Below are 14,084 nucleotides of genomic sequence, written 5' to 3'. Positions count from 1 at the left end.
CATAGTAAACTAGAATGCCTTCAACTTCAAGGATCACAAAGTCATAGTAGAATATCTGGTCTGCTAAATGTCTTGATGCAAAGTCATATCATTTAATTTATTTACCTTTTCCTGCTTGAAGGAATGTTTATTATTTATTGATGTTTTTCAGTAACATAGTAACACCAGCTAATATTTTCTAAATATGCAACAGATACTTATTATTCCAAACAAATAGCTACTGACCTCAGTAAGGAATGTTTTAATTTTTTCTCCAGAGTAAATAGCTGTAGCAGTTTCTTCCTCTGCCAGTTTCCTGAGAAAGTTTCTCAAAAAGCTGTTTTTCTGTGTAAGAAAAGCTGCCAAAATTCCTCTAGAAATAACTGTGTTCTCTTCATTTATTTTCAATGTAGGATTATAAATAACCCCCAAACGGCTATGAACGCTTGTTTTCTGCAAAACACATTTATAGGTGAAAAAGATCAATATTTCACACATCTTTGTACAGCTGAACATTTTTTTTCAATCAAGTTTGTTCACTTTACCACACAGCATCTTTCACTGTGGACATTTTACCACACTGCATCTTTCTCTGTGGATGCTTTACCACACAGCATCTCTCTGTTTCCACTCAACATACTGGTTGTGTGATTTATCAACACTGTTTTGTGTAGCTGTAGTGACTTTATATTTTAGGACTTTACAGAATTCCACAGTATGAATATACTCTATTTTATCCGTTCCACTGTTTGGCATTCAAAAAACAGAGCAAGAAGAATACAGCATCAGCCATGAAGTCGTCTTGCTAGAACAGGCTGAAGCTGAATCTAATTAAGCTTCAGAGATAACTTCCAGTACAGAGGAAATATAAGGGCTAAGGAACAAGTTAAAAATATACAAGAAAAAAAATCAGTGAAATTCAGAATGTGAGATTTTTCTACAAAGCAACCAGCTTGGTCTCTTTAAAAAGTCACCAAAATGTGAATGTGACTGTTGTACCATAAGACAAACTAATGAAATGTCACAATGAAATGCATTGTGGGAAACATGCTTGGATCCTGGTTTGAAAAAAGACAAAACATCTCTGTGGGAACAATTTAATTCCCTAAGTCTTCAGACTTAGTACTAACAATGTGATAGTGGTATTGCAATTATGTAGAAGAACATCCTAATTTTTGGAAAGTGCATGGTGAAATATTAAGGGATGATGTATGCTGATTTCTACAACTTACTTTAAAATGATCCAGACTATTACTTCCCTTCCCCTGGAAACAGAAAATTAGTAAAACAAATATGGCAAAATGTTAACAATTATAGAATACAGGTGTTAGGTATATAAGTGTTCATTATATCAGTCTTTTGAACTTTGTGTAGCTTTGAAAAGAAAATACAGTCTCCAATAAACAGACCCAGAGAGCTATAAGGAGAGGCCCTAGTAAGATAAAGGCAGAAGTTAAATGAAATGAAAATGAGAGAGGCTCCAAATAGAATACTGGCAAGAATAAAAATAAGAACTGATACCACAGGTAATTAAATTAACAAATTAGATCAGGAGTTAGCAAATTACGACCTATGGATGAAATCCCACCTGGAACCTGTTTCCACATGGTCCTCCAGGCAAGAAAATGTTAGGGAAAATGATAGAGTAGCCAGAGGTCTAACAGAATCAGATAGAGAGATAGATGGAAGAGCTGTCCTGGGTCACACTCATCCTCAGGGTCAGTAAAATTGTGTATATTCTATGCTGGCCCCACTTAGGAAAATGAGAATGGGGCATGGGGCATGCTTGAAGGCATTCCCCCTGAATAAATACTGCTGAATAGAAAACTACTCTGACTAGGCAAACCCAAGGAAGTCAGGTTTAAAAATAATATTAAACTCATTCTAGGTCGTCTGGAAGACTTCATGCCAAAGGCTGAATCTTCTCAGGAGTAATGAGAAAGGGAAATTCCAAGATACTATTCCATGGGTAAATGTTGGGCTAAATCATAAAGCCTCTGAACTGGGAAAGTAGCCTCTAAGTCAAATACACATGCAACAGTAAAGGGTGAACATCTAACTGCTTATGGGGGTGTAAGCACAAACTCTGGGTGATAATTGGCTTTTGCTGAGAAGGCAGTTTCTAGGAAACCAAGATAAAAGATAAAAACAAGTAAACAAGTCTGAGCAGGAACATCAGAGATAAACAACGAGAGGGAAACAGACTATAGAGTTAGTTCAGTTGCATCAGTAAACAAATGATCAAACAAACAACAGGTAACCCTGGGGATGAAGTGATACCGACATCCAAATGTGTTATGTATTATATAAAATGTTTGGTTTTCAATAAACAATTATGAAACATGCACTAAAACAGGGGAGTATGATTCATGAAAAGGAAAAACACCAAGCATTAGAAACTATCTCTGAGGGGCCTTAGACGATGGACTTAATGTATATATGTGTTCAAAGAACTAAAGGGAACCATGTTTAAAGAATTAAAGAAAAGTATGGTAATAACTTATTACAGTGATAACAATAACAGAGAAATTGTAAAAAAGAAAGAAATGAAAATTCTGGAGTTGAGAAGTACAATAAAACTGAAATGAAAAATTCACTTAGACGGTTCAATAGATTTGAGTTGGCAAAAGGAAGAAGAATAATTGCTGAGTTTAAAGATAAATCCAGGGCAGCCCCGGTGGCTTAGCGGTTTAGCGCCGCCTTCAGCCCAGGGCGTGATCCTGGAGACCCAGGATCCAGTCCTGCATCAGGTTCCCTGCATGAGCCTGCTTCTCCCTCTGCCTGTCTCTCTCTCTGTCTCTGTCTCTCTGTCTCTAATAAATAAATAAATAATCTTAAAAAAAAGATAAATCAAGAGAATGTTAATCTGAAAAATAGGATGTAAAATGAATGAACAAAAATGAACAGATCCTCAGAGAAATGTGGGACACCATTAAACATACCAATATGTGCATCAAGGGAGAGCCATATACATTGTAACTACTGGGAAAAGGCAACCTGTCAGTCTTGCAAAGAACATGCTACCAGAAATTCTTGAGAAGAATGAGAAGGCAGAGGTCACATACTCCATAGATCCCTAACACCCTTTTTTGCAATGTGCTGGTCTGCAGGCCACTGATAGAAGCCAGAATGTGTTCTCAGATTATCTAATATGACATGAAAATTCTCCTGGTTGATGTTATGTTTTGTTCCTAATATATTAACTATTCTTGGTGTGGTAGAGCACCTCCAAGAGGGCCCCCAATGATCCCCACTTCTTTGTACTCATGTTTTTATAGAGTTCCTCCTCATAACCAAATAGCAGCAATCTGTAAGAAGCAGGTACTGTGGAAGCACAATGTGTCACTTCTGAGGCCGGATCATAGAAGACATTGTTGTACCTGTCTCTTTAGTTTAGCACTCTGGGGAAAGTCAGCTGTCACGTTAGAAGGACACTTAGCAATGCTAAAAAGAGGTCTATGTGGCAACAGAATGAAGTATTGTCTGAACAGCCTGTGAAAAACTGAGGCCTCCTGCTAGCAGTCATGCAACAAACCCTCTTAGAAGCTGATGCTCCAGCTCCAGTCATGCCTTCGAATGACTGTAGCCCAAATCCTGGCTGCATCCTAATGAGAAACCCGAAAGCCACAATCACTCAGCCAAGTCACTCCTGAATTATTAAACCCTAGACACTGTGAAAAATAAATGTTTATTGTTTTAAACCGTTAAGTTATGGGGTAATTTGTGATCAGCAATAAATTTATACTTAGCTAATACAAAACAATTCCATAAAATACTTTGGTTGATGTTTCTTATGTGTTTTTAATCTAGACAGATTTTTGTGCTTAGAAATACAGAGTTATAAAAGAGTTTTTTGGGTTTTTCTGTTGGTTTTTAGGGATAATGACAGCAAATGGAGGGCGGCTGGGGAGAGGGAGAGCGAGAATCTTAAGGAGGCTCCAAGCCCAGTGTGGAGCCCAATGTGAAAGTCAATCTCATGAAATTATGACCTGAGCTGAAATCTAGAGTTCAAGAGTCAGGCACTTAAACAACTGTGCCACCCAGGTTCCCCTAGAAGAGTATTTTTAAATAAATATAGAAATGTATCCTATTGAAGTCTATTGGTTTGTAATTCTCTAATAACAAAAAAATTAAGGTTCATTTAAGGCTTAAAATACTCTTCAGTGAGATAAATTTGTTTTTTCTTAAATAATCAGAGAAATAAAGTGCTGTCTGATAATGTGATGAAACACTGCTATTACAAACTGCTGTTGGTAAAAAGCAGATCTGGGGTCATCGATGTAATAGTACAGTCTAGAGCCATTCACTCTTTTAGCAGCCTATATATAATCATTAGGTATTAGTCGGATCTAGCTGCTACAACAAAGTAACCATGCACAGGGCTGCGACAACTGAACTGAAATTTATTTCCCACAGTTCTAGAGCTTGGAAACCTGAGATCAGGGTGTCAGCATGGTCAGGTTCTGGTGAGGACACTCTTCTGGGTGTCAGACTACTGATTTGTCCTTGTATCCACACATGATGGAAAGACAGTGAGCAAGGCTCTCTGATCTCTTCTTACAAGGGCACTAATCCCATTCATGAGGGCTCCACCTCATGACCACATGACCTCCTAAAGGTCCCACCTCTAAATACCATCACACTGTTGATCAGATGTAACATATGGATTTTGAGGGGGAGTTCCTGTCTTAGTTTCCTCAGCAACAACTTGATGTACTTAAAATGTTAACATGGAGGAGAATAAAGATTTAATGATTTTATTTGGCTTCCTCAAAATTAACAAGTTAAAATTTTGTATTAAGAATATCTAAATACTCACCATGTACTTTAATGCATTAAACAGTAATTTTCGTCCAGATGGTTGGTCAAAATCAGCAATAATCCAGAGAGTAACTGAAGAAATTACATCATCTTCTGAAAGTTTCAAATAGTTTAGTCAGACTATCTCTTTTTAAAACCAAACTAAAAGCAAGGCACATTTCCAATTAACATACATTAAAACATATTAAAATATTAAAGTGAATTTTTTGAAAATAAGCAAATATTGCTAAAGATTATACACACACATATACTGACATGCATATAAAAATACTAGAAGAGTATTCTATAAGTTTATATAAACTCAGATACCAAAAAGAAAGAATAATCCCTAAGGGACGACGTATCTGTGGAATACTTTCATTAGTAGACAAAAATTTTATTATGCTTATGTTTTCAGTGTTGACAAACAAAACTGTCTTCCAGCTACAGCAACATTTTTTAAATTGATACTTATACCCCACATATATGTAAAACTAGATACAATAAAGGTTATTAATAAATATTGAAAACAGCAATATTTTATTAACTTACAATCCATTTACTTCAAAATGTCTGGCTATTATTTGTTTTCTTAAAAATTAAGATTTATCATAAAAATCTATTATTTATAATAGACTTATAATAGAATCTTAATAATAAATTTATAAAAATTTATTTTATTATAAAATAGAGAGAGATAGGCAGAGACACAGGCAGAGGGAAAAGTAGGCTCCCTGCAAAGAACCCGATGTGGGACTTGATCCTGGATCCGGGGATCATGCCCTGAGCTGAAGGCAGACGCTCAACCACTGAGCCACCCAGGTGTCCCAATCTCTGCTATTACTATCTTGGTCTAATCTATACCGTCTTGTGCCATCAACATCAATATAATTCATTTTTCCGAAAAAGTTGAAAATTTGGAAGCCACAAAGAGAAACAATTTTTCATTCTGAAGTCATATTTAAATGGGTTTAATTTCATCTAGGCTCAGCATGTAACACCTGAAATAATACTTGTCTAGCCATCATTAAAACCTATATAAACATTAGTCCCTCAGATCACATGACCTACTTAAAACAACTGCAAAAAATCTGCTATACCAAAAACTTATTCCTAAACAGATGTGAGGCTATAGTTACTACCATACTCAGTAATAACTAACTACACAAAAACTGTAAGAAAAAGAAGGCTAACATTGAGTCCACACTGAAACAAGAGTAAGGCAGTAGGGACACATTCCTTCAAAGAAGAAAGGTAAAGAATTCTAATGCCTTCTTAACGTCAGCACTTTTACCATCACGGTAAATTGAGAAAGACTTCAAACGTGCTAAGTAAATTTCTCACAACTCCATTATTTCTTCACATATTTACATAATTGTAAGAAAGAGGAAATTAGGTGTTTCTTAGTATTCTTTTAAATCGTTAGAGATTTAACCAAAGGTCATTAATTATAGGCTAACGTATTCTGATGTCCAGAGGCAATTTTCAAAATATACTCCAGAAATAGAGTGATAAATAGTTTTCTCCTATTTTTTATTCCCTGTTTCTTTGTTTCCTTTTCTCTTAACATAGTCAGGAACTTACTCTGCCATAATACAGAACTGTATTGTATTTTATTATTTGTTAGATTTCCTGGAGATAGATCACTTTATGAATAAAATAAAATAAAAAAAAAGAATATAATAAAATCAAGAATCTGTTAGAAAGTAATTCTGAGGCTATCTGGTCCAAACTTGACTCCACAGCATTCTAAAACTTGGTTGGGTGGCTTCTGCTTAAAACTCTCATATGTAAAAATATACCATTTACTATATAGTTCATTCTATCTTTAGATTACTCTCATTGTTAGATTACTGCTTTATACACCAAGATAAAAAACTTCCTTCTTTCACCTTCCATGTATCTGCTCTCATTTTTCTCTCTAGAGCAAAGATGGTCAAACAAAATAAAATGAAACAAAACCAACCAAACTCTTTGTCTGTATGAATAGGTCACTATATTCTAACAAATGTGTGGCCCCACTGAGATTCCCCTGTCCAGGCTAAATCCACATTTCCAAGTATGTTCCTGTATCAGTCTCCCCTCCTTTGTTATAATTCCCAAAGTAAGGAAAAAATCCAGATATTGTTTAATTAGACTGTAGAACTACTCTCTTCTGATCTGGAAATTATACTCTTATTCATGCAGTGTAAGGTATCCATTTTCACAATCCTGAAAGGGTTTTACTGCCTTTTTTTCTTTAAGATTTTATTTTATTTATTTATGAGAGACATAGAGAGAGAGGCAGAGACACAGGGAGAGGGAGAAGCAGCTTCCATGCAGGGAGCCCGACGCGGGACTCAATCCTGGGATTCCAGGATCACACCCTGGGCTGAAGGCAGGCGCTAAACTGCTGAGCCACCCGGGCATCCCTGCTTTCTTAAAAAGGTGAAAAATGAAATAGCTGTCTTTGAGAAAGGTAAAAAAAAACACAGTGAACCCCTGGGTATATATGATTCAGTAGAGTCAAAGGCAGTGTCTTGGCACAACACTTACATCATAACAGACTACAAACTCTCTTGAAAAACAAACCTCTAGTCAAATAGCAACATACAAATTCATTAAGCAACCACCTTACTAAAATTACAAATTTTGCTACTTTAGGAATAAATTCAGGAAAGTAAAATATGTGTATTACCTTCTTGGGTTAAATAGTACATGTTCTTTGCTATTATAGCACTCTTATCTTGTGAATCCAAGAAAAAGAACGTAGAGAAATCTTCAACATCAGCAGTTACTGAAAATTTTCATATTAAATGTTAAATAAACAATTAATAAAACATTCACAACTCAATAAGCATTTGTAGGAAGTATATGGAAGGATTATTTTACCTGATGTGGATATTAAATTAAGGGGCTGCCACTCTGTGTTCAAAATCAAAGGATTTACACGGGGTACAACATTGTTCTTTTCCATAAGGAAATCAATCGCACTTGTTCGGTCATTTAATGTGCCCTAACAACAAAAAATATTACTCAGGTAATATAGGCAATTTATATGCATATATTTTAAAGTTATGCATAGAACACTCTTAAAGATTACGTCAATGAAGTAAATAAATAAATAATTTAGGTAATTAGGATTCATACAATAAATTTCACAACACATTTGCTGTAAAAATTTGAATTTTCTTTCCAATTAAGCAATTTTTTGATGTAACTATGCACAGGTAAGCTTAACTAATTACTACTTTTAAATTCATGACTAAGTGATCAGGATGGAAACTTTCGTCATGAAAAGATGTTTTAATACAAAAAATCATTTATAAATATCATTTATCATGTATTTTCTCATAAATGCTTACCTACCATGAAAACCTCCCTTTGTAAATTTATGGTTGCATCCATCATTCTGTGAAGAACAGTTGTTTCCAGCTCTTCAGTATTCAGCTGTTCAAGCTTAAAGGGTTCTCCATTATAAAGAGCTTGGGGCAAAGGACCCAGGCCAGTCATCTTATAAAAGCTCGCTCCTTCCTATTTAATAGTTCAAAAATGCCAGAGAGTTAAACTAAATATGGCTATCTGGAAAAGAAATGCATATGAAAAATAAGGGACAGACACTGCCATATTTTTATAGGCCATAGAAAAAAATGTGATTTTGCTAATTTCATTTGTCCTCTGCAAACATTCTTAAAGGACAGTACTTTACCTGCATAAAGCAAGAATTAGGAAGCTTTTTCTGTAAAGGGCCAGCTAGTACACATTTCAGGCTTCACAGGCCATCCATCTCTGTCTCAACTATGCACACAGCTCTGATGTTGTGATACACAACATCAGTGAAATACAATACACGGATGCATGAACGTGGCTATGTCCCAAGAAAACTGTTTGTAAAGACAGACAGTGGGTAGGCAGGATTTGCTGGCCCTTGTAGAGAGCATAACATGTTTTTTAAAAAAACACCATTTATTTGTCTGTATCAAAGAGTCATTCATCCCTGCATTCATTTATTTAATAAACATCTACATGAATCCATGCCAACACCATTAGGCTAGACGCTGTGAATACAGAGTTGAAAGTCTGCCCTCAAGGGGTTCACAGACACACACAAAATGGGAGCATGCACACAATTCTATGGGAGCCAGGGAGAAGAGTCTAACCAAGCGTGAGTAAGGAGAGGAAGGAGTCAGAGAAAGCTCTGGGAGGAAGTAGCACAGAAAGTCTTGAGGGATGAGTAAACATTTGCCAAGAAGATAAAGTGGAAAAAGATATTCCATGTGAAGCAAGACAGCATAAGAAGGAATGGAAGGGAAGAGAGAATACAGCATGATTAGGCAATTGCGAGTAATCTTCTGTGCCTACAGTGGGCAGAGTTACATATGTGGGAGTGGCCAGATACAGGGGCACAGGCCAGAACCTGAAAGTGCTCAACATCTGGGTTTTATCTTGTGAGTGAGAAAGTGTTACTAAACAATTCATTTGCTATTCAAAACTATGTATTATCGTAATTATTACTGCCAACATTCTCACAATTACTCTGTGAAGCTAAGTATGACTGTTACATCCATTTCACAGATGACGACATATGGAGATGAAGTCATCTCAGGTGCCACCCAGCTACTGCATTTATTTATTTATTTTTCAAGCTTTTATTTAAATTCTAGCCAGTTGGGGATCCCTGGGTGGCTCAGCAGATTAGCGCCTGTCTTTGGCCCAGGGCGCAATCCTGGAGTCCCAGGATCAAGTCCCATGTCGGGCTCCCGGCATGGAGCCTGCTTCTCCCTCCTCCTGTGTCTCTGCCTCTATCCCTCTCTCTATATATGTCTATCATAAATAAGTAAATAAATAAATCTTTAAAAAAATAAATAAATTCTAGCTAGTTAATAGGTAACTGTAATATTAATTTCAGGGGTAGAATTTAGTGATTCATTACTTACATATAATACCCAGTGCTCATCACAAGTGGCCTTCTGAATCACCATTGCCTATTGAACCCATCTGCCATCCACCTCTCTCTAGCAACCCTCAGTTTGTTCTGTTGAGAGTCTGTTTCCTGGTCTGCCTCTTTTCTACCCCTATGTTCATCTGTTTTGTTTCTTAAATTCCACATATGAGTGAAATCATATAGTATTTGTCCTTCTCTGACTTATTTCATTCTTTTTTATGGCTAGGTAATATTCCACTGTGTGTATACATACCACATCTTCAGTTAATGGACATTTGGGCTCTTTCCATAATTTGGTTATTGTTGATAACTATAAACATTGAGGTGCATGTATACCTTCGAATTGATATTTTGGGTAAATACCTAGTAGTGTAATTGCTGGGTCATAGGGTAGTTCTATTTTTAATTTTTTGTGGAACCTCTATACTGGTCTCCAGAGTGGCCGCATCATTTCACATTCCTACCGACAGTGTAAGAAGGTTCCCTTTTCTCTGCATCCCTGCCAAGATTTCTTTGTGTTGCTACTGCACTTTAGAAACCAAATCTGTATTTAGAGCTTTCTCTAAAGTCTGAAATTTTTTTTTTTTTAAGATTTTATTTATTCATTAGAACTGCTGAGAGAGAGGTAGAGACACAGACAGAGAGAGAAGCAGGCTCCCGTGGGGAGCCCAATGTGGGACTCGATCCCAAGACTCTGGGATCATGCCCTGAGCCAAAGGCAGACACAGCCACTGAGCCACTCAGGCATCCCAAGAGTCTGAACTCTTAATCACTACATTATCTCTGCATTTATTGGGCACTTGCTGTATACTGGGCTTACAAATGCATATAAATAAAATGTAAATTCTAGCCTAAGGGAAGTTATACTTTATCAGAGAAGAGATGGCTACACTAAAAATGTTGTGAATGTAGCATCCAGGGCTACCAAGGAGATCATGGTCAGTTCCATATGGGAAGAGAATAAATAATATTATCAGATTTTGCTTATTTTATTTTTTTTATTTTTTAATAATTTTTATTTATTTATGATAGTCACAGAGAGAGAGAGAGAGAGAGAGAGAGAGAGAGAGGCAGAGACACAGGCAGAGGGAGAAGCAGGCTCCATGCACCAAGAGCCCAACGTGGGATTTGATCCCGGGTCTCCAGGATCGCGCCCTGGGCCAAAGGCAGGTGCTAAACCGCTGCGCCACCTAGGGATCCCCAGATTTTGCTTATTTTAAAAAAGACTACAGTGCAATGGCAACAGTGAGAAAAAAGGGCATGGGAGACTGTTCCCTGGGAATGTTGGTCAGGGACTACAATAGTGTGGGAGAGAAAAGCAAGAGCCGAATAGAAATGAGAGGTAACAGGCAAAGGGAGAATGAGAATGAGGCAGTTTCTGAAACATTCAGCTGGCAGAATGAGGTACTGGCTGGGATGGTGGGAGAGAAGCAGGAGGACAGGATGACCATCAGGCTTCTAGCATCTGGCGCTAGGGTGAATGATGAAGCTACCCTCTAGGATAGAGCATAAAGAAGAAAAAAACATTTAGGGTACCAAGGAAGATGATGGGCTTGGTTTTAGATTCTTTTAAGATGCTTATGGGCAAGCCCCCCAGGTAGCTTGATACTTGAGTCTCTGATAGAAATACAGGCTCTCTTCTGATTTACTCTGTGATTTCTAATTAGGCAATCTGTCCATTCCAAAAGCTTTAATTAACACAAATAAGCCAATGACACTGAATTTTATAATTTTAGCCCTGTAGGTGTGAGTTCCCAAACAGAAGCTTACTACCTAATGTAATTGCAGTTTTGGTCTTCCTCAGAAATGCAGCCTGAACCCATCAGTGAGGAATTCTTCCATCAGTCCAGCAGCAGAGTCTGCCACGGAGCGCTTCCCGTCCCCCAAAGAAAGGTGAGGTGATCTGCGGGGTAAGAACCTAGCCTCCCTGACCCATCCCACCCTCCGCCCCCCAAGGGAAAAAGCCACCTGGCCCCAAACAATCCTTTTCTTTTGTTAATAACGTTCCTGTTCCCCACCCCACTCCCCACCACCTTTCTATGAAAGCCTTCTGCCTGTTAACTCCTCCAAGTGTCCCTTTATTTGCTAGATGGGATGCTTTAAAAAAGCCAGTTAGATCTTTAAATTTTACTCAGTTGAGTTTTTGTTACTGAACACATTTGGTGGCAGAGACAGGATCCAAAGTGAACTTCCAGCAGCATCTGGGGACACAAGCAGCACAGACATGATACCCGCAAACTCTTTTATTTTATGGTCTTTCTCGTCATTTCTAAGGGATTTAGGGCAGTTCCTCTTGGTCCTCTCTTCTGAGCTACAGGCAACCTCATAAACTTTAACCCTCCAACAATCGCTTCAAAATAATGGAGATGCTCTTTCAAAATAAGGCAGGTTGCTCTCTTCACTGCTTAGTATTTTTCAGATTTTTTTACTGTTGCCAAAAATCTGAAATTGTTGTTTCAGATTTTTTACTGAGTTCAAATTAAATATTGTTCACTGTGCGGTCCAGCTCCTCCTTCTCCACTCCAGCTCATTCTGGACTCATCCTCCAACTTCCCTCCACAACACAAACACAACACATGCTTGTTATCTGGACAGCGGCAACGCCAATTTCTCACAGTTCTTCATTGTGAGAAGAGAAACACAGTTCTTCCAACATCTTTCTCGAGGAGGTTAATCTGTTGCTTTGTCTTCTTGGATCCAACTCTTCCTCCTACTTTGGGCCTCAGCTTACCATCCTCTATTCAGAGACCAGTTCTTCTGTCCATCCGCCCAGCACTCCTTCCTCATCTTCCGGGCTGCCTATCTGGTGGACCCCTTCTAGTGAACTCCTGTCCAACAATCTCAGGGATTTCTTTGTGTTATTTCTCTGATGCTGTCCTTTCCTTTATTTTTGCTGTTCTTTCTGAGTCTTCTGGATTGAGTCTCTACTTATTTACCATCTATTCTTATTTTCCTTTCTTTCGTTGTCTCTCTGTTCTACTACATTTTCATTTTATTTTACTAAAAATTTCCTAGAGATCTTCCTTGTGCTCTATTACTTTGCCTATTTGTGCTTAGAATTTGGTAAGTATTCAATAAATAAATCTCTCTTGAAAGGACTGATAAAGTTTGAATGGAGAGAGAAAATTAAAGAAATGTGAGTTTAGGGAATAAAGGCCTAAACTCTTTATTTTCTTTGTGATGCAGGAGTCAGAATGATCTAGGCACCAAGAGGAAGGTGGAAAGCCTTTTGGGGGACTGAGGAATGCCTACAAGAACATTTGCGAGGGGTGTGGAGGGAGACCAAGCACACCTGAAGGGCCTTCAAGTTAACACAGAGTCTGGCTTCCATTAGAGAGCAGACAGATTTGGGGAAAATGGGCAAAGAAGAGCCTGAAGGTGCAGACCACTGCCCCAAGACAGCAGCAGGGAAGGCAGCAGGAAAATGGGAGCTCTAATGGAAGTGTGGACTCGCACACTAAAAAAAATAGAACTTAATGCTTCTGAGGAACGCACTGTGTCCTAATCTTTACAAAAGTCCTTAACATTCCTGACTTCAGGAGACAAGGACTGCAGACACTTTAAAATAGTAACACCACAAAAATGTTCATTTCACTACTTAACTTTTTAAGAGTAAAAGTGGGTTTCTGGTTAAATATGGTAGATTTGGGCTCCTGTGTGGCTCAGTGGGTTAAGCATCTGTCTTTGGCTCAGGTCATGATCGGAGGGTCCTAGGATTGAGCCCCACCTCGGACTCCCTGCTCAGCGGGGAGTCTGCTTCTCCCTCTGCCTCTCCCCACCACTTCTGCTTTCTCTCTCCATCTGAAATACAATCTTATAAATAAATATGGTAGATTCATTCACACACATGCTCATCTCTTCTTGCTTCACACATTTCACTCAAGTTGAAAATATAACAATAGAAAATATGAGCCCACAAGGTAAAGAAAAACAGGAGAAGATAAAAAGCAGGTAAGCAAAGTAAAAAGGGAAGTTGCCTCTGTGGAGACAGAACAGAATGTGAACATTTTTCAGCAACCCTGGAGACACTTGGTACCTGGAGAGGAGGATGAGAGCAAAGAGCAGGCACCAGCCCAGGCAGCTGCATCTCCAGGACCCCCTCTCAATGCTGAAAAGTCAAACTGTCCTGCTTCTTCTCTGCTGAAACTAAATCACAGAGGCGAGCTGGGATGAGAGCAGGCAGAGAAAGGGGATGGAGACCAGACAGATTAAAGTGCCCATCCTTCACACCTAGGCCACACCACATCCTGTTCCAGCACACATCCTATGCCCTCACCTCTTACACCTGAACCCTCTCCACCCTCTCATCTGCCACATGTACTCCTTCTAAGAGCAAAATAAAACATTCTCATTTGAAGAATCTGCTTTAATTGAGAAAGCT

The 14,084-nt window shown here is 38.2% G+C and overlaps 1 protein-coding gene across 1 annotated transcript in view; it reads right to left on the bottom strand.

Moving 5' to 3' along the window:
- Window positions 1-14,084, bottom strand: part of UGGT2 (UDP-glucose glycoprotein glucosyltransferase 2) — a 196,012-nt gene that overhangs the window by 65,901 nt on the left and 116,027 nt on the right. Inside the window, exons 17-21 of the mRNA XM_041731331.1 lie at window positions 8,128-8,292; window positions 7,651-7,774; window positions 7,457-7,555; window positions 4,799-4,893; window positions 226-432 (exon numbers count right to left, since the gene is read on the bottom strand). Of these exons, the coding sequence (XP_041587265.1) occupies window positions 226-432; window positions 4,799-4,893; window positions 7,457-7,555; window positions 7,651-7,774; window positions 8,128-8,292 (690 nt within the window). The remainder of the gene's footprint in view (window positions 1-225; window positions 433-4,798; window positions 4,894-7,456; window positions 7,556-7,650; window positions 7,775-8,127; window positions 8,293-14,084) is intronic.

Source organism: Vulpes lagopus, chromosome 16 (genome assembly GCF_018345385.1).
Source record: "Vulpes lagopus strain Blue_001 chromosome 16, ASM1834538v1, whole genome shotgun sequence".
Taxonomy (NCBI): domain Eukaryota; kingdom Metazoa; phylum Chordata; class Mammalia; order Carnivora; family Canidae; genus Vulpes; species Vulpes lagopus.
The sequence above is the reverse complement of the archived record's forward strand: the minus strand, read 5'-3'. Positions and strand labels throughout refer to the sequence as shown.